Source organism: Benincasa hispida, chromosome 2 (genome assembly GCF_027475165.1).
Source record: "Benincasa hispida cultivar pf3 chromosome 2, pf3_genome.v1.1, whole genome shotgun sequence".
In the NCBI taxonomy this organism is placed as follows: Eukaryota; Viridiplantae; Streptophyta; class Magnoliopsida; order Cucurbitales; family Cucurbitaceae; genus Benincasa; species Benincasa hispida.
Window position 1 is genome coordinate 48,636,710 of NC_143479.1, and position 26,026 is coordinate 48,662,735.

At 33.2% G+C, this 26,026-nt stretch overlaps 1 protein-coding gene across 2 annotated transcripts; it reads right to left on the reverse strand.

Annotated features, from left to right (window-relative positions):
* Window positions 1-15,116: 15,116 nt before the first annotated feature.
* Window positions 15,117-21,149, reverse strand: LOC120070746 (F-box protein At4g18380-like). 2 transcript variants are annotated; one of them, XM_039022621.2, is made up of 2 exons: window positions 19,821-21,149; window positions 15,117-15,512 (listed from the first exon to the last, which is right to left on the reverse strand). In XM_039022621.2, the coding sequence occupies exons 1-2, from the start codon at window positions 20,934-20,936 to the stop codon at window positions 15,450-15,452; spliced, it is 1,179 nt and encodes a 392-aa protein (XP_038878549.2). In that variant the 5' UTR covers window positions 20,937-21,149; the 3' UTR covers window positions 15,117-15,449. The 2 variants fall into 2 exon arrangements, with proteins under 2 accessions (XP_038878549.2, XP_038878548.2); XM_039022620.2 differs by having other exon boundaries at window positions 15,117-15,518.
* Window positions 21,150-26,026: the final 4,877 nt, after the last annotated feature.

The window sequence follows — 26,026 nt, forward strand, 5'->3', positions numbered from 1 at the left end:
CATATCTCTCCCATCATATCTCCCTATTATTTTTCACTAAACACACTTCGACAACAAGTGTCTTGTTGTTCGAATTTTATTTTCTCATCTATTGAGTTCAAAACTTTAGATGAGTTGGGAGATCGAGGAAAATCCTCTGGAAGAATTCGACATGCTAAAAATTTTAAACAAATTCTAATTTAGTAAAATTGCACCAAAATCCAAAATCAAATTTTATCAAAACAAGTAATAATGTACTCATAACTATTATTTATTTGCAACGATACTATAGTGAATCAAAATAAGTGCTACCAAGGGGCAGTCAAATACTCCTTCACTAAAACAAAAAAAAATTTTGATCAAACACTACCTCGAGAATGACTATTATTCCTATAGTCGTTTAGTTACCGTTTTCGGTCAAAAATTACTAACACGTTAGTAATTCTGTAAGTGTAACCCTCCGTTCTCAAACCTTAGAGATCGGCCCCAACGATACTATCGAAATGGAGAGTTAAGGTTGAGAATGGACTTAAGAAATCTTATCCATTTCTGGAGTTTAAGTTGTTCTGAATCCTATGTTACAACCCTCCGAGGGGATAGTCGTCGTTAAACGACTAGCAAGGGCTGCCTAGCAAATCAACAGTAGCAACATATGAATCTTACAATCTAAACTAACAGAAGAGACTGCAGGACACATTGACACATATCCTTCACCCATTTACTCTTGACTACTTCCCCCATTCACCTTGTTCTTGACTCGTACAAACACTTTTCGAATGGAGGTCACTCCTAGGGTGACACGAAGCGTCATATGAATCTCACGGTGTGAACTTTGTGGGGACATGAAATTTGTAATCAATGTATCATATACTTGATTTTTATTTGAACGACTTCCCTTTATTCACTTGGATCTTGATTTATGCAAATATTTCCGAATGTAGGTCATTCCCAGGATGGCACAAAATACCGCTTAAATCTCGATTATAAACTCTTAGGATGAAGTTGGGTATCTCATCCTAGTAACACTATTGAATGCGGCCTATTTTGTATATTGATACAAATGATGTGATCCACAAATCATTCATGTAGAGACATGTGAGTAAGGGCATCCTATGTAATGAGTCTGCATAAAACTGGATCTTCAAATAGTCACTTTTCTTTATAACAACCGTTTACTGTTAAAACTGACTATTTCATACTAAAATAACCTAGGATAACTCGATCTTAATCCTGAGCTAACTATGATCTCCTGTTTATTAAGGATTATCCTTTGATCGGCATAGGTGAGAGTAGTCCAACAACACTGCTCATAAGCCTCCCATTTTAGGGATACGACTGGATAGATAGCTGCGGATATAGCCTTGCAAGAAGAAATTCGCTCCCATTCATCTTAGGGTTAGCAGATAGGTTGTTCTCTTAAGTGTTGATTTCTGGTATTGAACAACGGGGGCCCACCCTCTCCTGGTAAAGAGGGACATGATTCATAAGTGGTATTATGAATTAGTTGTTTAATAGAGGATCAATGGGAGCTTAACGAGCAAGATGTATTCACAGGGGTAAAACGGTAATTTTGACCCAACTATAAATACAAATGACCTGTGAAGGATCGACTTACTTATTATGGTTACAATTGACAAAAATACATCTACAGTGAGGAGAGTGCAACTATCGAGTTATAGTGATATGTCTTGATAGTTAACGAATAGTAATCAATTCGGTTTACAGAGTTTAACCAATTAATTACAAATCATTGGAGCTCATGATTTGTAGGTCCATTAGGTCCCTCTACTAACTCATAAATTGGATTAATAAATTGAGTATTATTGGTTGAAATTTGAAATTAGGGTTATAAATTTGAAATGTTCAAATTCATGTTTAAGGTTTCAATTAGTTGTATATGATACAATTGAAACGTTTAATTTAATTGAAATTAAACAAAATTGGAGAATCTATTAACATTTAAATTATGATTTAAATATTAATTATATGGAATTGAATCACATTAGTGGAATTGGTATTTTGTTAATTTAATATTAAGATATTAAATTAATATTTTAATTAAAAAGTTTAATTAAAATAAAAATTGGTTTTATTAAAATTAATTAATTTGAATTAATTTTATAAAACTAAATATTTAAATAAACTAATTTATTTAAATAGAAAATTATTTTTTAAACATTTTAGTTAAAAAAAATGATTAAATGAGATTAGTGGATTTTTTTTCCCTTTTTTACGAAAATCCACTATCTCATTTAAGTGGTTAATCATCAAAATCCATTTTAATCTCATTAAATTGTTGAAGCTGGAGCTGGCCTCCATGCTAACACCATTTCCATGCATCATTTGAGCCTATAAATTGAAGTTGATAATTGAGGCATGCATGCTATGGTTTGAACCAAACCTCTGCTAAAGTAAGAACCCTCTTCCCTCTCTCAAATTCATCCAAATTCAGCTCAATTTGAGTGTTTCCTCCACACAATCTTCCTTGAGATTAGTAGAGAAGATCTTGATGGTGGTCTAATTGAATATTCAAGCTCAAATTTGTAAATATCCTGCTGAATTCGTGGAGGTTTCTTCAAACGTAATGTGTAACTCAAACTCTCTTGTAAACTTGTTATGAGTAGCATGTTTTGAACTCAAAGTAAGAGTAGTTAGAGTGCTTATTGATTCTGAATTCTTCTATTACATATTATCTAACTCTTTTAATTGGTATCAAAGCATGATTTAAGCACTTAATTATCGTTAATTTGAGTTTGGTGGGTGAATTTCCAAGCATGTTTGAGTTTATGTCTGATATGATATAAATTCAACTTTGACATTAGATTTCTCTTTGATTCTTTTGTTACATTTGTAATTGGCTCTTGTTTGATGAGCTTATATGTGTGCTCGAGAGTCTGTAATTTATTTAAAGTCATTAGAATTGAAATTAGGCTGTAATTTGGAGATTGAAGAAAGCAAGCAAGGTCGAGCAGAAAAACTAAGCTGAGGTTTTTGTCCAAACAGCGTTGCGATGTTGTTCATCGAGCGTGGCAACGCCATGGGCTCGCTGATGAACAACGTTGCAATGCTAGAATGCAGCATCACGATGTTCATCCCAGATCATTATAGTTCGTGCACTGCCAGTCCGGTTCACAGGTTGAAGAAGTCCGATTTGACCATTTCTTCCTCAAACCAGTTTGGTTCAACCCCTTAAGAAGTCTTGGTGGTCCGGTTCAGGTCGTTCGGGTCCGGTTTAGGCAGTTTGGGCCAGTTCAAGCGGTTCTTCCCCAAATTGAAGTTGTGTTTATACAATTATGTAATAATTTAGTAATTTTGATTTCTTAAAATGCCGAAGTTGAACCATATTAATATTACTTAATTATTTTATGCATATGATGTGTATTATTTTTTAATTAAACATGTTTGTGCATATAGTATGCTATTTTAGATTTAAAATCCGACCATAGGTAAACATGTTACATATATTATTGTATGTTATAATTCGTTATAATATATAGTATGTATGTTTTAGGATTTGTTAAAATTGATGTAATGTTGTATTAATTTTGAATACCTTTGAAGCATGTTATAGTTTGGTAAAGCATGTTTATTTTATAAGTTTGTTATAAAATGAAAATAGACTTTAAAATCCATAAGAAAGATGAACACCACGATCGTTTAGGTTAACAACTTGATTTAACAGTTAAAATAGATTGTTACCTTATAAAATTTGGTTACGAACTCAAAATGGTTCATAAATCTGTCTAAGGCTGGGGGGTACTTTAGTTAATGGTTTATGTAACACCTCCTACCTGGAATTGTTGAGTGCTGTTAACTGCTTTTATGAGTTTGCATGAGTAGTGTGAGGTTTAAAACTGGTTTAAACACTTAAACATTGTAGATTAATATTCAAATATAAATGTTGTACTTGGATAAAAATCACATAGACTTGGGTTGTTTAAAATTAGCCATTTTGAACCTAAGTAAATGAATACCCAATCATTTAAAACACTTCAATGGGAGATTAACAATATATTTGATATAGTTATTAGCTCTCACGTCCCCAAGAGTTCAACCCATGCTCGGCTTTGTGTCGCTTTTACCGCGACTACTCTATTTGGAAAGTGTTTGCATGAGTCAATAACAAGGTGAATGGGAGAAGTAGTTCATAGTAATTGGGTGAAGGAAATGTGCCAACATTGTCCTACGGTCTCCTCCATTAGTTTGAACTATGAGATTCCTATGTTGCACCTGCTGTTGTTTTTAGGCGGCACTAGCTAGTCGTTAACCATGGCGATCCCTATGAAGGGTTGTAATATAGGATTCGGAACAACCCAAGATTCATAATTGAATAGGGTTTTATCTTTCCACCTTGGATATCGTCTTCCAACTCGGGGGTTGAAGGAAATCAGACATGAGGGTTTCCATGAGCAGTGGAGGGATCATTCCAAATTCCATTCGAAATTGAACATCAACAATTACAGTACAAAAACAGAAAAAATAGGTCATGCATAACAAGAAATTACAGCATGCTTACTAAAAGTGTTATGGAATAGAGTATGTATACCTTTGAAGAACCATTCTTCAAACTCTCTCGGTCAGTCTTCAAGTGTCCAAGAATAGCAATGCTCGAACACAACAACTGATACAACAGCACAATCAACAATAAACACCACATGAACAACACGAACATCCAAAAGCTCCTTTAACACAATCGAGTTGAGTGAGAACATCACCACAATGATTACCTTGGTATTCTCGATGTGAGAATCCAAAAGTTGTGGGCTCTATATAAACTTGGTTAGAGGAAGAAACAGGAGGACAACGATCATGTAGACGATTGAGCAAGTGGGAGATAAGAATTGTCTATCGTATAGACGATGTGCTCAATCGTGTAAAAGATGGCAACCTATCGTATAGACAATGCCACGCAATTGTTTAGCTACGACCAACTGAATGAACTATCATATAGTTAATGTCCACTCATTTAGTCTCTCTATTAGCTATCGCTTAGTGAAACATTTTCACTTGATAGCCCTGTTCGTGAGAAAATTTTCGAATCAAGTAACTCTCTTTTTAATGTTAGGAAAATATTTTTCTTTTTATCTCATGGTTACCATACAACCACCAATAACCTCCCACTCAATTGGTTATTAAAGAAAAAGAGATAATTATCAAATAATTAATATTATTATGAATAAATATGATAATCAACTTACCATATTATATTTATAACCTATAGTTTTAATATTTCATCTCATGAAACATATAAACCATAGTTTTTTTTTCTATTTTATGGTACTTAATGTAAATCATATTTACATTAATCCTCTACTTTATGTATTTCATACATCACACCAATTATATCATATATAATTGAATTTTCTCATGTTAATTCGAACATTTCAAATCAACCCCAAGAACTAATTCTCAACTTGAATCCACTGAGCTACCAAGGGGACCTTAGAGATTTGTAGCTTGAAGCTCCAATGGTACGTGAATAACTGACTAAACTCTTTAGCCACGGGATCCACCATCCGTTAACTATCGGGCACTTCACTAAAGATCGACAGCTGCACTATCCTCACTACAGATATATTTCTGTGTCCATATCAACCAATCAACAGTGTGATAACCCTTCACAGAACGCTCATAAGTACAGCTGGACCAATTAACCTTTTTGCCCCTGTAGTTACATCTAACTCCTTAAGTACTAATGATTTCTCTAATGAACAATAAGTCATAGTTCTACTATGATTGGGTCCTCTCTTCCAAAGAAAGGATGTGGTCACTATGTTTAAGACCCGGAATCAGTTCTTAAAAGAGAAATCTATCTACTTACCCCTGCTACGAGGAAGGAGTGAATTCCGTCTTATGTAACTAAGTTCCCAGCTCCCCAATCAGATAAATCCCCAAAAAGATAGGCTTGTTGAGTTGGTAATCTGGCCACTCTCACCTATACTAATCAAAGGAGTGCCCTCAAAGGCAAGAGTTTCCAAAACACTCAAGATAAGGTCATGTCACCTATGGTCATTCAAGTGAGATGTAAGTTTCAAGTATCAATGGTGTTATATAAAGAGACTAGTCATCTTGTGGTTTGGTCTTATACAAACTCTTTGTGTAGGACACCCTCGCTCGTATGTCTCCACATGAACGGTCAAGATCAGACAATCTATAGTAGTTTACAACACTTATAAACCTCTACAAAGCGAGTTGTATCCGTAGTGTCATCAGGATAAGGTATCCCTCCTTTATCCTTATAGTACAAATCTTTTTAGGTTATTACTTAAGGCATGATCCACTTGTGTATCTCAAATACATGTTTAAGTTTACATACAATAACCACGGATCTTTATTTATTGGATATGAGTAAATGCATATAAAATAACTCTTATTTTATTCACAACAATGTGTACGATGTTTAAAAACTAGAGACTCTGAGAGGATTAGGACACCAATCCCAACAATCTTCTACTTGTCCCAATGCCTTGGGAGCCTAATGTACAATACAAGAAAAAACAAGTATAATATACAATAAACTAAGGCATATTCTATACCCCAGTATCATCTTCCACTTGCCCTAGATAAGATGCCTTATGTCCCGTAGACCTAGACTCTCCAGATGACCCTCGAACACTTTAGTCGTGAAAGCCTTTCTAAATGAATCAGCAACGTTGTGCTCCGATGCGATCTTTGTGACTATCACATCACCGCGATGCACAATCTCCCTGATCAAATGATATTTCCATTCTATATGCTTACCTCTATGATGACTCCAAGGTTTCTTTGAATTTGCCATAGCCCTGCTATTATCACAATAAAGAGTTATCGACAAAGACATATTTGGAACAACTTCCAAATCTATAAGAAATTTCCTCAGCCAAACAGCCTCCTTAGCAGCTACGTATTCGGCTTCTATAGTGGAGTCCGTGATGCATCCTTGCTTGATGCTTCGCCATATTACAAACCCTCTATTCAGAGTGAACACTGACCTTGATGTCGATTTTCGAGAATCTCCATCAATCTGAAAGTCAGAGTCTATGTATCCTGTGAGGATCAAATCCTTATCTCCATACATGAGCATGTAGTCCCTCGTTCTTCGAAGATACTTGAGGATCGTCTTCTAGTGATCTATTCCTGGATTGGACTGATAACAATTGGCAATCCCTACTGCATAGCAAATGTCAGGTTTGGTACATAACATTGCATACATTAAGCTTCCAACAACTGAAGCATAGGGAATCTGTCTCATCTCCTCAACCTTTTGAGGTGCCTTAGGACATTGATCCTTAGACAAAATTATTCTATGTCTGAAGGGTAATAAACCCCTCATGGAATCCTACATCCTGTACCTGATCAACATTTGATCAATGTACGATCCCTGAGACAAGATCAACCTATTATTCTTATGATCCCGAATGATCTGCATCTTTAGAACATATTGTGCCTCTCCCAAATCTTTGATTTGGAATTGGGCGGCTAGCCACTTTTTAATGTCAGTCAGAAAGCCTACATCATTCCCAATGAGTAGGATATCATCCACAAATAGTACCAGGAAAGCTACTGAGCTGTTGATGATCTTCTTGTAAACACAAGGCTCATCAACATTCTAATAAAAGCCAAATGATTTGATCGCACTGTCAAATCCAATGTTCCACGATCGAGACATTTGTTTCAGCCCATAAATGGACCTATTAAGCTTGAAAACTCTTTGCTATTGATCTGGAATGATGAACCCCTCTAATTGAGCCATGTAGATGATCTCCTCAAAATTACCATTAAGAAAGGTAGTCTTGACGTCCATTTGCCATATCTCATAATCATAAAATGTGGCTATAGACAGGAGTATCTTGATAGACTTCAACATGACAACAGGTGAGAATGTTTCTTCATATTCACTCCCGTGACCTGGGTATAACTCTTTGTCACGAGTCTAGCCTTAAAGGTTTGCATCTTTCCATCTACACCTCGTTTTCGCTTGTAGATCCACTTATACCCTATAGATTTTACCTCATCAGGCTGATCCACAAGTTTCGAGACATTATTGAAGTACATACACTCCATTTCTTGGTTCATGGCCTCAATACACTCATTCTTGTCAACATCCTCTATTGCTTGCTAATAAGACAATGGATCTTTGACTCCATTATTAGAAATGATGTTTTGGGCTTCAATCAAACCGATGTAGCATTCTGGTGGGTTCACAGCCCTCCCACTATGTTAAGGCAGTCTCAATCTTGAGATTGTTGACTAAATGTACCGACATCAACAACTCTTGTTAATCTGTCAGTCTGTTCAACAACTCTTGTTGAACCCTCAGTAGTCTCACTAGAAGTCTCATGTAATACAAGCTTACTTCATGGTTTATGATCCCTAATGTGGTCTTCTTCCAAGAAGATTGTTGGGGTTGATGCCCTAAAGTCTCGTGTCCTGTAGTTTGCAAACAGTTTGTACGAACGCTTGTGATGTATAATATATGATATTTACTTCACTTCTTGATTTTGCTCATCTGGATGTTTTATTTGCTTTACCACAAACCAATAAACTAAAATCCCTGGTTGTCTTCTTGTAACTTAAGCATGTATGTGGTGACATACAAGTGGATCATGTCTTAAGTGATAACCAAAATGGTCTGTAGTATATGGATAAAGAAGGGAAACCTTATCTTGGTAATGCTACGGATGCGGCCCGCTTTGTGGAATAGTTACAAGTGTTGTGACTTGTCACAGATAGTCTGATCCTGATCATTCATGTATGGGTCACCTTCATAGTATGGGTCTACGGGACCGCTCGTGGCTAGATTAGAGCAAGTTGAAGATTTTTGTACAAGGCCTTAGTGCCCTAGTTTATTATCTAAACTTTCATTGGTTCTGTAGTTTGTAAACACCTGTATTGAACAAACGCTTGTGATGTAATAATATGAGATATTTTCTTCACTATTGTCTATGAAACATGAGATGTTTTAATTGTTTTACCACAAACTAATGAACTAAGATCCCTAGTTGTCATTGTAACTTAAGCATGTTGGGAATGTCCTAGAACTCGCATTTCGTGTTAAACATTCTATTTATCAATAATAATGACTTGTTGATTTTGCCTCTTATTATGAAAATCCAATAAACATATCCATGGATATAGTCTGAATACTGTAACTTTATGTAGTGATATAAACAAGATCAAGTTGACAGTATATAGCCTAAATGGTCTAATAAGTATATGGAAAAAAATGGGTAGCTCATCCTAGTAACACTATTGGATGTAGCCCACTCTATAGTTGTTACACTAAGTTGAAAAATGCTACAAACAATGTGATCCACAAATCGTTCATGTTGAGACATGTGAGTGGGGTCATCCTATGCAATGAGTTTACATATAGACTGGACCACGAAAATAGTCATTTTTCCTTATAAACAACCGTTTACTATTAAAACTGACTATTTCATTTATCAAATAACCTAAGTTAACTCGATCTTAATTCTAAGCTAGCTATGAACTCCTATTTGTTCGGGATTCTCTTTTGATCTGCAAACGGTAAGAGTAATCCAACAGCACTGCTCAATAAGCTTCCCATTTTGGGGATAAGACCAGATGAATAGCTAAGGACATAGCCTTGCAAAATGGAATTCACTCCTACTTCCTCGCAAGAAGCTTTATAGTCAGGGGTGACACAGCTTGTTTGCCTTTCTTCTTTCTTTTCCGTACGTTAGGGTCGTTCGGGCGGAAAACCGAGTTGCGCCCAATTTAAGGTTAGCAGATAGGTTATTCTCTTAAGTACTGATTCCAGGTCTTGAACAATCGAGGCCCCACCTTCTCATGATAGAGAAATGATTTGATTCATAGAGATTATGAATCAGAATTGTTCATTAGAGGGTTAGTAGAAACTTAAGGAACAAGATGTATTCACAAAGGTAAAACGGTAATTTTGACTTAGCTGTGATTACAAACAACCTGTGAAGGATTGACTTACTGATTATGGTTATAAAGTGGACATAATATATCTACAGTGAGAGGAGTTCAACTATGGGCTATAGTGGAGTGTCTCATTAGTTAACGAATGGGGGTTAGATCAGACTAATGAATTTAGTCGATTAATCTTGAATCGTTAGAGCCCATGATCTGTAGGTCCATGAGGTCCCCCTACTAGCTCATAAATGGTTATGCTTTAGAGTAGCTTGAGAAATTAATTTGAAATGTTCAAATTAAACGGATTTGGAGAATATATATTTAAATATGATTTAAATATATGAAAATGATTATTGTGCAAAAAATAATTTAATATTTGATATTAAATTAATTAATATTTTAAATTAATTTATGAAATTAATTTTAGAAAATTATTTTTCAGTTTTAAAAAAGTAAAATGGTTTTTAATATCAAATTTTGGTTTTAAGGAAAAATTGAAAAATTAGTTTGCATGCACAAAATGGAAAAACTTGGTTTTCCATGATCATCTTCTTCATGCTCACACAAAGCTCACTTCTTCTTCTTCATTAAACTCCAAGCATGAGCTGTAAGCCATGTACATCTCTTCTTTGCATGTTCATCTACAAGAAATAAAAAAGATTGGAGTGAATTGATGGCATGCATTACAGAGAAATTTTGTGAGAAAATTTATGCTGGAAGAAGGGTTCTTCAGAAGTGTGTTGCTGTGAACTTTTCTCTGTTTTTCATCACTTCAAGCTGTTCTTGAGTCCCACAACTCGATCTAAAGCAACAAGAGGGTGAGGAAAATCTTGAGGTAGTTCATGGTGATCTTTGGTGAAGACTACTGCTTTTGATCAAGTTCTTGAAGAATTCTACAAAGGTATGATCTAAAACCCTCTTATTTAGATGAGTATGCTTTAATCTTTGTCAAAATTAGTGAATTTGAATGCTTTTGGATCCTTGATACTTCCGCTACATGTTATCTTATGTAACAAAGCATGTATGTGGAGACATACAAGTGGATCATGTCTTAAGTGATAACCAAAATGGTCTGTAGTATATGGATATAGGAGGGAAACCTTATCTTGGTAACGCTACGGATGCAGCCTACTTTATAGAATAGTTACAAGAGTTGTCACTGGCTATAGATGGTATGATCCTGATCATTCATGTGGAGACATGCGAGCGGGGGTGTCCTATACAAAGGAGTTTGTATAAGATTGTACCACAAATTGTTTAGTCTCTTTATATATCGTTGTTCATGACAGAGACTTCACTTCACTAGGATGACCATAGGTAACATAACCTTAATCCTTAGTGAGTTGGGAACTCTTGCCTTTGAGGGCGGTCCTTTGATTTGCATTGCAAAAAGAAGGAAGCCCCAATTCCAAGCGAGTAGCCAGATCGCCGACTCAAACCTACCACTTTGAGGATTCATCTGATTGGGGAGCTGGGAACTCAGCTACACAAAATGGAATTCACTCCTTCCCCGAAGCAGGGGTAAGTAGATAGATTGCTCCCTTAAGGGTTGATTTCAGGACTTGAACGATGTGGCATAACACACCTTCTCAAGGCCCGAGAGGTGTCCACTCATAGTAGGACTATGATGTATTGTTCATTGGAGGGATCAGTGGTGCTTAAGGAGTTAGATGTAACTACAGGGGCAAAATAGTAAATTAACCAAGCTTTATTTACGAGCATCTATGAAAGGTTATCGTACTGTTGACTGGTTATATCTGATTGACATAGAAATATATCTGTAGTGAGAAGAGTGCAGTTGTCGGGCTTTAGTGGAGTGCCCGGCAGTTAACGAATGGTGGATTTTGTTACTAAAGAATTTAGTCAATATTCATGTACCGTTGGAGCTTCAAGCTACAGGTCCATAAGGTCCCCTTGGTAGCTCAATGTATTCAAGTTGAGAATCAATTTTTGGGTCAATTTGAAGTGCTCAAATTTACAAGAGGATTTTATATGATATGATTAAACTGGTTCAATTATATATGATATAGTTGACATGATGTATGGATACATTAATTGGAGGAATTTAATGTAAATATGATTTATATCAAGTATAGGAGAAAAGGATTGTAGTTTAAATGTTGCATATGATGTGTTGTTAAAACTATAGGTTATAAATATAATATGATAAGTTAGTTATTATATTTATTTATAATGAAAATAATTATGAGATAAACGATCGTGTACATGAGCATTTGTCTAAACGATCGTGTAAACGATCAACCTGTTTTACTAAACGATCATGTACCTTTACTAAACGATCAAACACCACAGTCTATATGATAGACAGAAACCTCTCCCACTTGTTTGGTCATTGAGTGCGATCGTTGTTTCCTCCTTCCCTCTACCAAATCCAACAGAGCCCACACTTCCTGGATTCTCACTCCGAGAATACCAAGGTGAGTGGTGGTGTCCCAGTTATTACTTGTTCATGGGGAAGGTTGTTTGTGATTGACCAGGTGATATACTAGACGATTGCATTGGTGCTCGTAGCAACAGTGAGAGGTGTTGATCCAAGGCTTCACGAGAGCGAGAGAAAGACAGAAAAAGAGTTCTTCAAAGGTAAGTCTCTCGTCCCTTTGTATTTATTTGTGAAAGCATGTCGTAATGTGTTCTGAAATGCATAACTTCTTTGTATGCTTGTGAATGCTTGTAATTCTGTCACAATGAATTTGGAACGATCTTGCTTCCGCTCATAAGTTCTCTTTGATGAGAGTTCCTTCAGGGGCTCCATGTTCAAGACTTGGATTCAGTACTTAAGAGAACAACCTTTCTTCTATCCCTAAATCGGATAGACGTGAACTCTTTATTGCACCCTATGTCCCCAGCTATTTACCCAATCTTACCCCTAAAATGGGAGGCTTATGAGCCGACGTTGTTGAACCAACCCTTACTTATGAAAATCTAAGGATAATCCCGAATAAACAGGAGTTCATAGTTAGCTCAAGATTAAGATCAAATTACCTAGGTCATCTAAGCGAAATAGTCAGTCTTGAATAGTAAACAACGTTATAAAGAAAAAGTGACTTATTTCTTGATCTGATCTTATGTAAACTCATTGCATAGGATGCCTTCGCTCCTCATGTCAATACATGAACAAATCATGATCACTTCATTGTAGCACCTTTACAAAACTTATAACCGTTATAGAGTAGGTCGCACCCAATAGTGTTACCAAAATAGGGCACCCAACCTTATTCGTATACTACAGATCATTTTAGTTATTTACTCGAACTTGATCCATTTTTATGTCTCTACATAAAGTTTAAGTAATTATGTAATAGCCATGGATATTAGTTTATTGGTTTTAGACTTTATGTATGCAATTTAAAGATTCAATAACAACTTTATTGAAGAAATGTTGAATAACATCTTTATTGATAATAGAAAATGTTACTTTACAAACTGCGAGTTTTAGGACATACAACCCATCAAATAACAATTTCGAACTGATTTTAAATAATGTGGGGTTGTAATCACTTACTGATTTGAAATATTGTAGCCTCAAGTGCATCCACTCATATCAATCTTTAGGAAGAATAACTGTTTTTTTATGATCATACCTCTTTTTCAAAAATTTTCACAAGATACGGGGATCTTTTATTGTAAGATACTTCATTTTCAATCCTCGTGGATATGATAATGAAGGAAAAACATAGTTTTTGCTTTGTCCTGACTGGATGTCGCATTTCCTTCTTTAATTATTTCTCCCAAGTTCATAGCATCCAGGTGAATTTCGACATCAAATACCCATGACAAATAATTATTGCCGTTAATATCAAAGGCGGCAAATTTTAATTTTTTGAGATTTGTCATGGTAGTACCATCATAAAATATTGTACTTATGTTAGAAATTTAATAGATATTGAATATTCAAAATAACATTAAATTTATTAATTATAACGAAGAGGGAAAAACTGACATATTTTTAGGGAGTACCTTTAGCGGAAAAAACGACAGAAGCTCGTGTTGATAACGTGTTGTGAATTTGATGAGTACAACGGGAATACGGATATAGAGAAAATATAATATAATAATATTAAATATATAAAATAAAATAATTAAAATCATGAAATTGGATAATATGAAAATTAGTGGAAGTAGAATTCTCCCATGTATGATTTTAAGATCTACCAAATGTCACTATTTATAGACAAAGTGGACTTACATAGACACCAAACATGAATAACTACAAGCCATATGGACAATATGAAGGGTGACACATGGCTTTGGGACACTAAGCAATAGACATCTATTTATTATTATAATATTCATAATAGATATATAATTTTATGAATTTGTTTTATCCAAAGTCCTTACAAGTTTTTGTTTTTTCCCCATAACTTTTTATTCCTTTTTTTGTAGTTATTTGGTGTATTCTAAGTGTTTATTTGATCATATACATTCATTACATAGAGATGAGCTTTTAAAAATCAACGATCTTTGGGTATTGAATTCAATTTAAGGGCCTATTATTTTCAAATTGTTTATTATGTTTACCGTTAGTCTATTTTAATTAGTTTATTATTTTCTAAAATTCTTAGTAACTCTCTATAGAAAAAGTTGGTAGAGGTGAGAAACATGGAGAAAAGATGAAAAGTAAAAATGGAAAAAGATGGAGATATAGAGGAATGACATGAGAAAATTAGGTATGGAAGAGATAGAGAGAGGAGCTTAGAAATTTAGAGAGAAATTATAAACAAAATATCTATTTTACATTCTTTTGAAAAAAAAAATATATTTATTTTACATTTTAAATACAATACAATATCAAAATCGTTGTAAAAAAATCTTTGATGATCACAAGATTTTTTTTTTCAAAAAAATTAATTTTTCGGGTATGATTTTAACTATAAAACCTGTAAAATATATTTTAGAAAAAGGATGCTTGCAAAAAAGGCAAAGCAAATTACAATAATTAGTCTCCTAGTCCACACATATGTTATTTGTAAAAATGACAAAAAAATGTAGCCCAACTCACATATAAAGATGTAAAATGTTGCAAATGTCCTCACTATTTATAGAAATAGATATACATTTGATATACTTGACCGATATACTTGATAATGATACACTTTACTGAAATGCTTGTTATACTAGTGAATTATGAACTCATTTATAGTGTTGATAAACTTGATACACTTGATTGATATACTTGATAATGATGCACTTGACTGATATATTGTTGATAATTTTGTCAATCATGCACTTGTATATACTACTCATAAACTTGATGCACTAGATTGATATACTTGATAGATATATTGTTGATAAACTTGATAATGATACACTCCTTCATCCTGTTGATACATTTGATTGATATACTGCTCATAAACTTGATAATGATGCCCTCATTCATACTGTTGATGCATTTGTTTGATATACTATTTATGAAGGTTAAAAAAATAAAAACGACACTAAAATTTCTTTTCTTCGTGCACAGTAGACCCCTCCCTAACATTTTCCTCCCTTCGCCATTCACTGCCAGCCACCGCTCCGCCTCCCCCGTCGTAACCTCGTCGCACGTCCGATCGTTGTCACGTGAATTGTCACCAATAAGGCTCCTCTCGTCTATTTCTCTCTCCTATTTTCTCTCTATCTTTCTTTTCTCTCTGTTGCTGAAGAGGAATAAAAGTGATTCATTAAAAGAACAAAATTGGAATACAAAATAAACAAAACATCAAATTTGAAAATTTTGCCATATATGCAAATTTTCTTACATTGAAGACATGTTTGCAATTAGACATTCTAAATGTGTCACCATTGTAAATACCATAGAAAACCCAACAAAATCTTTTTTTAAAAAATTAAGTAGCTCAATGAATAAATATATTCTGAATGAATACCTAATATGTTAGAGTAATTGACGTTATTTAATTTTATTTTTTTAAAAAAATTTATATTTTTTTATCAACAAACTATGATATAATTTTAAAATTAGGATTTCATTAATCTTGGAAGTAACAAATAAGTTTAAAGTAAATACCTAATCCCATACAAACGTAAATAATTTTAAAATATTAATATCTTTTAAACTAAATAATTATAAAGATGGGGTTTTAGTCAAATTTGTGGTTAAAAAAAAAAAAAAACTTTACTAAAATAAATTGGCATATTCACAATTTAAAAAATAAATAAACTTTTAACATTCACACAACAAAACTCATAAACATGTGCATCCCACATAATTCATTCCTAATTAATACAAAAATGAAATGCAAAATTTTTTTTTTTTTTTTTTTTGACAATATGAAATGCAAATTGTTTATATAAATAATATATACCTATGAAGCATATCTTATCGCTGCCCATTCTCCTGTCGTTGTCGGTACATTTTGTGTTACATTTAAGTTGGTTTACATTATTTAGAGGCGTTGACAGGATACATTATTTGAATAGTTATATTTTCTTGGGCTGATAATATAAATAGCAAATTTTAAATTTTCATTTGAAAGTTTCAAAATATTAAAAATAGTAAAATGAATTTAAATAATAAAAAATATTAATTAGTAAAGGACCAAACTATCCTAAAAACTAACAAAATGAGTACAAGTAGATAATGTTTAAAAAAAAACTTGAAAATCGCAAATACACTCTATCTAAACATTCTAAAAGCAAAAAAAGAAAAAAAAAATTACAATCTCAACCAAAAATTAGCTAAAAAACAAATAAGATGACCAAAATCTTAGAAATGGTTCCAAAATCCAAAAACCAACCAATATGGTCCTCATCGACAACCAATTGACGGTTTCTTTTTCGGTGGACGACCACGATGGTGTGCCTACAATACGATAATCACAGGTGATGGCATGTGGCTATTTAGAGAACTAGTTGGTGATGAGCAAAAGAAGACTTGACAGTCTTGCAAACTGAAATGTAGCAGAGATGGTGATGATGATAGTGAGAGAAGAAAGAATAGAAGGCTCTAAAAGAGGAGACCTAAGATGCGACTGTGGTGAAGAGGGTGTGTTGATATCAATTTTAAAGGAGAGGTTGTGGAGATGTTATGACTACAAGTTTGATGCAAATGGGAAAATAAGAGAGAGAAAAGGGTGGGATGAGAGAGAAGTAGAATTAGTGTTTTTAAAAAATATATATATTTATAAATTTGTAAGGTGGAGAGTGCTTAGATTTTTTTTTTATTTTCCACAAAAAATTATAAATATATTGAAACTTGGAATGAGAGTTAGGTTTTCTTTTTAATGGAACAATGGAGAATAAATCTTATTAAAATAATAATTAGGTATATAAATATGTTTTATATACCAATGATATATTATTATATCACTGTATTACATTTTAAAAAGTATAAAATATATAAATAGTAATAATATAAAAAATATGGTTATGCTAACAAAACATATAAAAAATAAAACAGAATCCGATAAAAAAAGATTTATTCAAATGGATATTAACTTGAAAAATGATAATTAAAATCACATAACTTCATATTACAATTATAGTGTATATTAAATGTAGATTAATTAATTTCATAACTTCATATTACAATTACACTGTATGTGAAAATTTATATTAGTTAATTTCCAGAGTTGACCGAAGAAAAACTAGAAATACGTTTAACTTCATATCACATTTTGAATCTGATAACATTTTTAAACAAATGAAAGAAGATTTAGATAAAATTAAATCTGGTAACAAAAAGTGAAATCAATTTAAAAAGAGTTAAATAAACCAAATTTGATAATAATGTTCTCAGAAGGTTGGAGAGAATGATATGTTTCTATTGAATTATTACTCAAATGTATATTTGAAAGATTCACAATAAAGAGTAGTCAACCATCACGTAAAAATTATAACTTCTGATTTTCTAACGTCCAAGTTGTGGAAGTTTCAATTTATTATAATATCAAACTATGGTTCTCTCTAATGAATAAGATTTCATCTTCTTTTATGAGAAAACGAAGAAAGTTGAATATAATAATAAAGTAAAAGAAGATTGGATCGTCATACAAGAACACATGAAGAGGAAAATAGGAAAATCAATGGATCAATGGATAGAATCGTTTGGTAAAATCAAAAGATGAAGATGAAAAAAAAATTGAAATTAAGAAGAAAAAAAAATAAATTTGTAAATTCAATCTTATTTATGCGTCAATAACAAATACATGATTTTTAGATAATGAAATGTAAATAATTAAAATTGTATTTCGAAACGCTAACAATGGTAATATAATAATAAAATATAACATAAAATAAGATAAAAATAGTGACTAAATATAAAATATATACAATTGAATCTAATAACATATGCAAAACAATTTAAACCTTAAAAAATATGGAAAAAGATCTAATTAATTTATCAAAAATATGTATAAAATAATGAAAAACAATTTATATATCTTTCCCTTTTTTAGTACTGAATGTAATACTTATACTAAAAAAATTTGTGGATCCTCATATATGCCTATATCATTTAATCTAATAGATATAGTTCGTTGGATAATTATTTTGATTTTTGGATTTTGATTTTTAAAATTAAGTCAACAAACACTATATCTATTTATTAGTTTTTTTATTACTTTTATTTTGTTATATACATCTCGTTTTAAAAAGCACGTCAAATTCTAAAAATTAAAAAGAAGAAAAAAATCAAAACATATTCTTGTTTTGTATGATTTGATTAAGAACTCAAATGTTTACTTGGAAAAAATAAAAATATGATTAAGAAATGGTGGAAAAACAAACACAATTTTAAAAGCAAAAAATTAAATTATTACCAACCGAGTTTAATTTACATGAAAAAACTTTCAACTTTGAGGTTAGTTTAAATAATATTGCATTTCAAAAGGTTTAATTTTTACCATTAAACTTTAAATGGTCTTCCAAAAATACATTTTAGAGAGTTTTGTTTTTGTTAAAATTAGATGAAAATTGACCCAATGACTAATGTGTAAACATTGAAATGCATTATGTAAATAACCTAATAAGTGAAGCATAAAAATTGATTATGTAAATAATCCAATGATGTCTATTGAGATCAAAACAATCCTTTTAATATTTTATATAGTTACAAATAATATCACATATTTTTTTTTTATTTTTACATATATATAAGCTACTTGTTATCACGTCAATTTTCATCTTTTTTTAATAAAAAACATATATGCAGTTCGAAGTTTTCCCGTCAAAATGAAACTTTTCAAAATCTATCTATATTATTAAAATATAACCCAATGTTTAAGGCTATCTTGTATAATTGGATCATCATAATAAATACACACACAACCTAATATCATTCTAAACCCTATATTAAAAGGGTTTAATTTTAATTCTTATATCTTCCATAAATCTTAAATTTAAAATTATTTTTAAATAAAAAAATGAGTCAACTTATTTACAAATATAACAAAATTTCACTATCTATCGCGGTCTATCACCGAACAGTGACAGTTTACTATACTTAAAAATATTTTCAATAATTTTATAATTTAGAATAATTATCTTAAATTTAATTTTATTACTGATTTTTTATTAAAAAAATTTTATTATCTATTAGCATATTCACTATAAATCTTGTATTTTCTTTTATGAAAAAATATTTATAGTATTTAACTAATTTCGATTAAAATTAACTTTAGGCATTAAAACAAAGTGTAAAGTACAAGAGCCAAAATGAAGTTTTAAACTAGATAGGTTTACTCCAAATACATAATATTATATAACAAATTAACAAAAAAAAAAAAAAAGGTTAAAATTGAAAGTTATAGATTTATCACAAGAAAATGTCAACTATACATGGAAAGTTAATCATTCTCACTCTATTTTCTAACACAAATCACCAAATGTCCAAAAGGAATCTAAATTTAAACCCTATTTACATTAATTTTCTACAATAAAACCCAAAAAAAAAGGACAAAATTGTTTACAAAAAAAAAAATTCACAATAAAAAAGAATTTACCTCCAAAGCATAATTCATTTTCAACTTCATCAATTTCCTCACAGCTTCTCCATAGACTCCAAGTTTCTCCCGTTCTTCATCATCAAATTCATCTCCTATTGAATCTAATCCATCCAATCCAATTCCTCCACCACTTGGCCTAATCACCACCAGCGTCGCAGCCGTCATTACGAATCCGGCCGCCGGCAGATCCAACACCGGCACATGCCACATCTCCATCTTCAGATCTGGAATTACAGTCCTCTGTACCGAAGAAGCTCCAATCGAAGAACTCAAAGACGATTTCATCGATTCTCTGAGTTCCATCACTTCTTTCTCTTCCATACACAATCTTCCTTGTTTTGTTGAATCAGTAATCAACACAGTTTTTAGCAACGGAAAATCATTCACCATCTGTTTCACTAAGTAATGTCTCATGGAAGCAGCAATTAACGATGAAATCGTCCATATAATTCGTAACTTAAGCTCTTCATCTCCCATTTCCGATTCTGAATCTAAATCTAATCGATTTTCCTCTGTTTCTTTAACTTCTAAATCAGATTCAACAATCGATTTCCTCCGTAAAGACGACGCTCCGAGAACAACGCAACTCTTCAATTCAGAACCAAACTCGGCTTTCCATTTGAGTAAAGCACCGCCGTTATGATTCGAACCGATTTCATCGCCGCAGCAAGGGAGTTCCATATGAACGAACTTAATTCCTTTCAATTCCTTCAACGCAACGCTTGGCCAGTAATACCACTCGCTGAATCCAGAACTGGATTGCGAAGTACGAGCAATCAGACGGCGAATCAAACGAAAAGGCGTAAACAGAAACCTACGAACGAAAAACCTAATCGTTGAACTGGATTGCGAAGTACGAGTGATTCTGGATTTCGACTTGGAATCGAGGAGGAGACGAGGAATGGCGAGGAAAACGGAATCGGATTGTGAAGTGAGAGAGGCGAATCGTTTGGAGACGGTGAGGCATCGAATTAGAGAAGGAGCGTCGGTTAATTTGGTGAAGATGAGATGAAGAATTGCATCAGGTAGAAGATCAAACAAGTCTTGGTCTACATGTTGTTCTTGATGATGATTTTGAATTGGAATTGGAATTTGATTGTTGGTTTGATCCATGAGGAATATGATGATCTTGATTTTTGATGTTGTTGGTGGGGATTTGGAGAGGGATTAAGAGGAAGTTGGGTGAAGAGTTTGATTAGATTAGACGGCTTATAGAGAGAGAAAAAGGGATACCGTGGGTTTTGAGTGGGTTTCAGTTTGACCGATTTTCTCATAGATTTGTAAGAAAGAAGTTTTATTTATTTATTTATATTTGCTGACTATACACAAACATATCTCTTCGTCTTCCCCCATTCCTTAGGATATTCTCTTTCCTTCAAATAATAATAATAATAAATAAATAGAGACATTCTCGCTTCTTTGGAAAGTGCCTTTCCAATCCGGGCCAAACCATATATCTATAACCATGCAACTAATCATGATGTTTGTTGTTCGGATCTTCATCTTATAAAAAAACTACATACCTCTAAGTCACTAATATTAGACATTCAAATAATTTAAAATAACAAAGATAAGAGTTAGGTTGGATTAATTTTGTTCTTGGATTAGGTTAGGTTAAGCTTTTGGATGAGTTGTATAAATGGTATTCAAATACAAAATAATAAAATATGTAGTATAAAAATAAAATAATTGTATATATAGAAAAAAAAAAGGTAAAAGACTAAAAAGCCCATCCCAACAACCATTTCGAACGTTGCTTCTCGGTTTTATCAAATTGAAAGTTATCACTGATAGTTGCTATCAATGGTAAGTTTAAATTTGAGAAATGTGCTATTAGTGAATATCACTGATAGCTTCTATCAATGATATCTTTTGATTTGAGAAATGTGTTATTAGTGAATATCATTGGTAGCTACTATTGGTGATGCTGCATCAATTGCTATTACTAATAGCTCCTATCAGTGATAACTTTTAATTTGAAAAATGTGTAATCAGTTGCTATCCCAAACACTGCCAAAATCCTCCATCATTTATGCTGAAATGCTTATCTTTTAGTACAGTTGCAACTTTTGTTGAAATAAATTATTGATTTCAAGTTATTGGTATATGTGAGAGAAGACATTTATATCATTTAGAAATTCATAAATTAAATTGATAGTTAAAGTTGCTTAAACGAATTCTTCAACATGTTGTTCAAAAATTAAACACTATCAGGTTGTTCAAACATTAAACACTAGAGATTAGTGATAGAAGCTATTACTGGTAGCATGATATTTGTGACAGAAGCTATCATTAATAGCATGATATCAGTAACAAAAGCTATCACTGATAGTACGATATCCTTTTTTTTTTTTTTGCTTAATCCCGTCAGTTTCAACGTCGTTCGATCCAATCGTCTGATCGAGATCTTTGTCGTGCAATTCGGAACCCTAACAAAAACACGTTGAAGTCTTCTGTCTAGTTTAGTTTTCTTAGAGCCCACAAAAATGGAAGCTCTGAAAGCTCCACTCCATGCGTGATCTCGTGAATTTGATCCCTCGTAAGCTTGCGTTCCCTTCCGAATTCGAAAGTTAACACCATCGATTGGGGATTTTTGTTGATCGAGCCACACAAAGGTAGACTTCCATGGAGAATCGCCCTTGTACCCTAATTTTTTGGGGCTTCTCTAAAGGAAGAGCTATGGGAATCGTTCATCTCAAAAAATCCAACACGAACTTTGGCCACTTCATGCCGTAGGTATGGTTACTTTGTATTGATTAATTTGTGAATATCAATATTTTTTTTCTTTTAAAATTGTTATGATATTTGTCTTTGTCTAAAGTCTGCAATAAATATCATAGATGTTTGGTATTTAGCATTTGAATTCTATGAGTTTTTAGTTATTAGTCATGTGTTATATATAAATTTATATATTATTAATTTTTTTAAAAAAAGTTATAACCCGACAACCCAACCCAAATTTTAAGGGTTGGCTTAGGTTCGGTTGAGATTTTATTTAGGTTCTTTGGGTTGTCAATCGCAATTTGAATTTTTAGGTTGGTCCAAATTTTCGGATTGGTCAAAAAACACCCTCAACTCAATTCAATCTATGTATACTCCAAACTAATATATGTTGTATTTTAGATGATTATGTTTGTTTGGACAAATTTTACACAATCTGTTGACGAGCGTTTCATTAATTAAATATATTGATGGCAAAGAATAATAAAAATAAGTTAAACTAAAGAACAAAAAGACTTGAAAATTAAAAACATATTTGGTGATTATTTTGTGTTTTAAATTAAAATGTAAAAATTTTATACAAGAATAAGCTTTTAAAATTAAGGAAAAATTGCTCCAACCACCATGAACTATGGGCTTGGGTAATTACACCCATGAACTTTTAATTTGACATCTTATGAAATTTTTTTTATAATTGTAATCAATCCATTTTGTTAACTTAAATTTTATTCGTGGATAACTCACACATGGATAAGAGGACAAACTTATCATATTGAGAAAGAAAAAAAGAATCTTGTTGAGGAAAATTTACGTTTACAAGAACATATATTGTGGCCATCTATTCCACACTTACTATATTGAATTCGACTTGATCTTCTATTGGTTTTAGATGCTAATGACTCATCGACATATTTTTTACGTAATCTCTTTGATCTCTTAGGTGGTCTCTTAATGAGAGGGGAAGTATGGGTTCTATACCGACATAATTTTATCCTATTTACTGGTTTGATGTAATATGAATAAGCAGTCTCAAATGTAAGAATATGGTAAAATATATACACATTATTATTATAGACTTGGTAAATAAATAAAAACAATTATAACTTTTGTTATTTGGTTGTAACAGAGTTATTGCAATTAGTTGGAATTTTGGTTATTTAGTTTTCATTGTAACAAAGTTGTTGCAATTGATTTCATATTGGTTATTTCTCAGTCCCTATATATAAAAGGGTTCTGTGTACTATATTTAGTGTGGAATAGTTATTTTTCTCTCAATAAAATAGAACTTTCAACTCTTATTATGGTATCAGTCCACTAGAAGAATTTTGGGTTTTAATGTCGGTTAACAACCGACATTAAAGATAGTGTTATTAAAGCCCTTTAATGAAATTTCAACCGACATTAAAGCCCATAATCTGTCCATTTTATCAATTATTGTCCGTTTTTTTAATTTTGTTGCCAAATCCATTTTTTTGGTAAAAAAGTATAACAGGACACATCATCATCGAACACTATGGCTATGACATATTATTGGATTGCAAATCTATTACATTTAATCCACAAATTCTACTATAAAATTATAATTTAAAAGGTCGTACAGTAATTCAACCCTTGAAAACACAAATTATAAGTAATACAAACAATATGATTTTACAAACATTATGAGTTTAGTGTCCCTCTCCAATTTGTAAGTATGGATCCCTTCATAAGTATTTTTTAACAGACCCCCCAGCACAGTGTCTGGTTATAGGCATCTTTATTGACCACTGTTGTTCAAGGATCACAAACAAAAAAGGTTTAAGACAAAGGATTGAAAGTGAAAATGTGATCAAAATTCATATTCAACTAATCATGTTTATTGGGAATGTGTATAAATGGTACATTCATGGCAAAATTCTTTACTAGAGTTCCACAAGAAAAAGCATAAAGAGGTTACGATACCAAATCCTTATTCCTTTGTTGCACCTACAAAACAAGAAAACTCAATAGTTGAATAAATGAGAGAATCTTCTTTTTAAAACTGTGAGTCATCAACTAAAACTTATCAAAACTGTGAGTCAAACATTATTTTAGTGTATTTAATTAGCATAATGCACATGTTCTCAAGCCAATCAATCGTTTAGTTCCTGCATCTATCGCTTAGCTCCAGCGGCCCATCGTGTAGCTCAATCGTTTAGTAAACGATCTCGAGCATAGGCTCTCTTTTAGCTACCGCGCCATCGTTTACCTCCATCGTTTAGCGCTGATGCCTTATCGTCTAACGCATTTGCCTATCGCTTAACGTCATCGCCTATCACTTAACGTCATTGCCTATCACTTAGCATTTCACCTATCGTGTAGCGCATCTGCTCATCATCTAGCGCAGCATGGTTATCGTCTAGTGCTCATGCTCATCGCATAGCGCCATCGTGTAGTCTATCGCTTAGCGCTCGCGCATCTGCTATACGATCGTCCAACGCTCATCTACACGATCGACGATCGTCCAGCACCCACGCATCTGCTATACGATCATCTAGCGCCCGTCTACACGATCGACAATCGTCCAGTGCTCGCCTACACAATCGTTCAGTGCTCCCGTATATCTACACGATCGTCTAGCATCGCTTAGCTTCGCGCATCTGCTATACGATCGTCTACCTCATTGTTTAGCTCCTCACGTTGCTACACGATTGTCCAGTGCCCGCCTACACGATTGCCTAGCTCATAGTTTAGCTCCCCGCATTGCTACACGATCGTCTAGCGCCCGCCTACATGATCGCCTACCTCATCATGTAGCGCTACCCATTTGCTACACGATCGTCTACCCAGCGCCTTGCACTCAACATTTCGCTTTCACTGCTCTTGCTCACACATACCCAACGCAGGAGCAACTCTTGGCAACGCCTCTTGCCAATACTTCAACAATTATATCATATACAACAAAACCATTAATCAAATCGAATTTTAAAGACCATAGACACGTAAAAAGACCCAAATCTAGGAGTAAAAAGACATATTGAAGTGAAACTGCAACTGGCTTTCATTGAGACATTTACACAAACAATTGAGAGGCGTAACATAAGAACAAAAATTGCTGTGAGTTTAAGAAAGGAAAGAGAAGAAGAGCATACTGATATGGATGAACGATGAATGGTAAACTTCAGATCTTCAAATCTGGACTTCAGATCGAACGACGAACGGCAACACACGGATCCGGGAAACTTCAGATTCGAGTGATTGGGTGCGGCCGATGACGGACGAACGAGAGGATCTACACCACGGACAATTGGGTGCGACTTCAGATCCGAGCCAGATCTACACCACGACAGACTCTTCACCCACGATCGACGAACGAATGGCAGACTCTTCACCCAAATCTACACCACGATGGTCGATCGACAGACGGGGATCTACACCACGGACGACTGGGTTTGGAAGAGAGAAGTGAGAGAGAAGAGGGAAGTGTGAGAATGAGAGGAAAAAGAAAATAGGGGGAGAGTGAA

Coding starts and splice junctions, on each gene's coding strand:
- LOC120070746 (XM_039022620.2), bottom strand. CDS start 20,936: ATGGATCAAACCAACAATCAAATTCCAATTCCAATTCAAAATCATCAT. Junction 15,519..19,820: donor AAATGAATTATGCTTTGGAG/GTAAATTCTTTT, acceptor ATTCCTCTTCAG/CAACAGAGAGAAAAGAAAGA.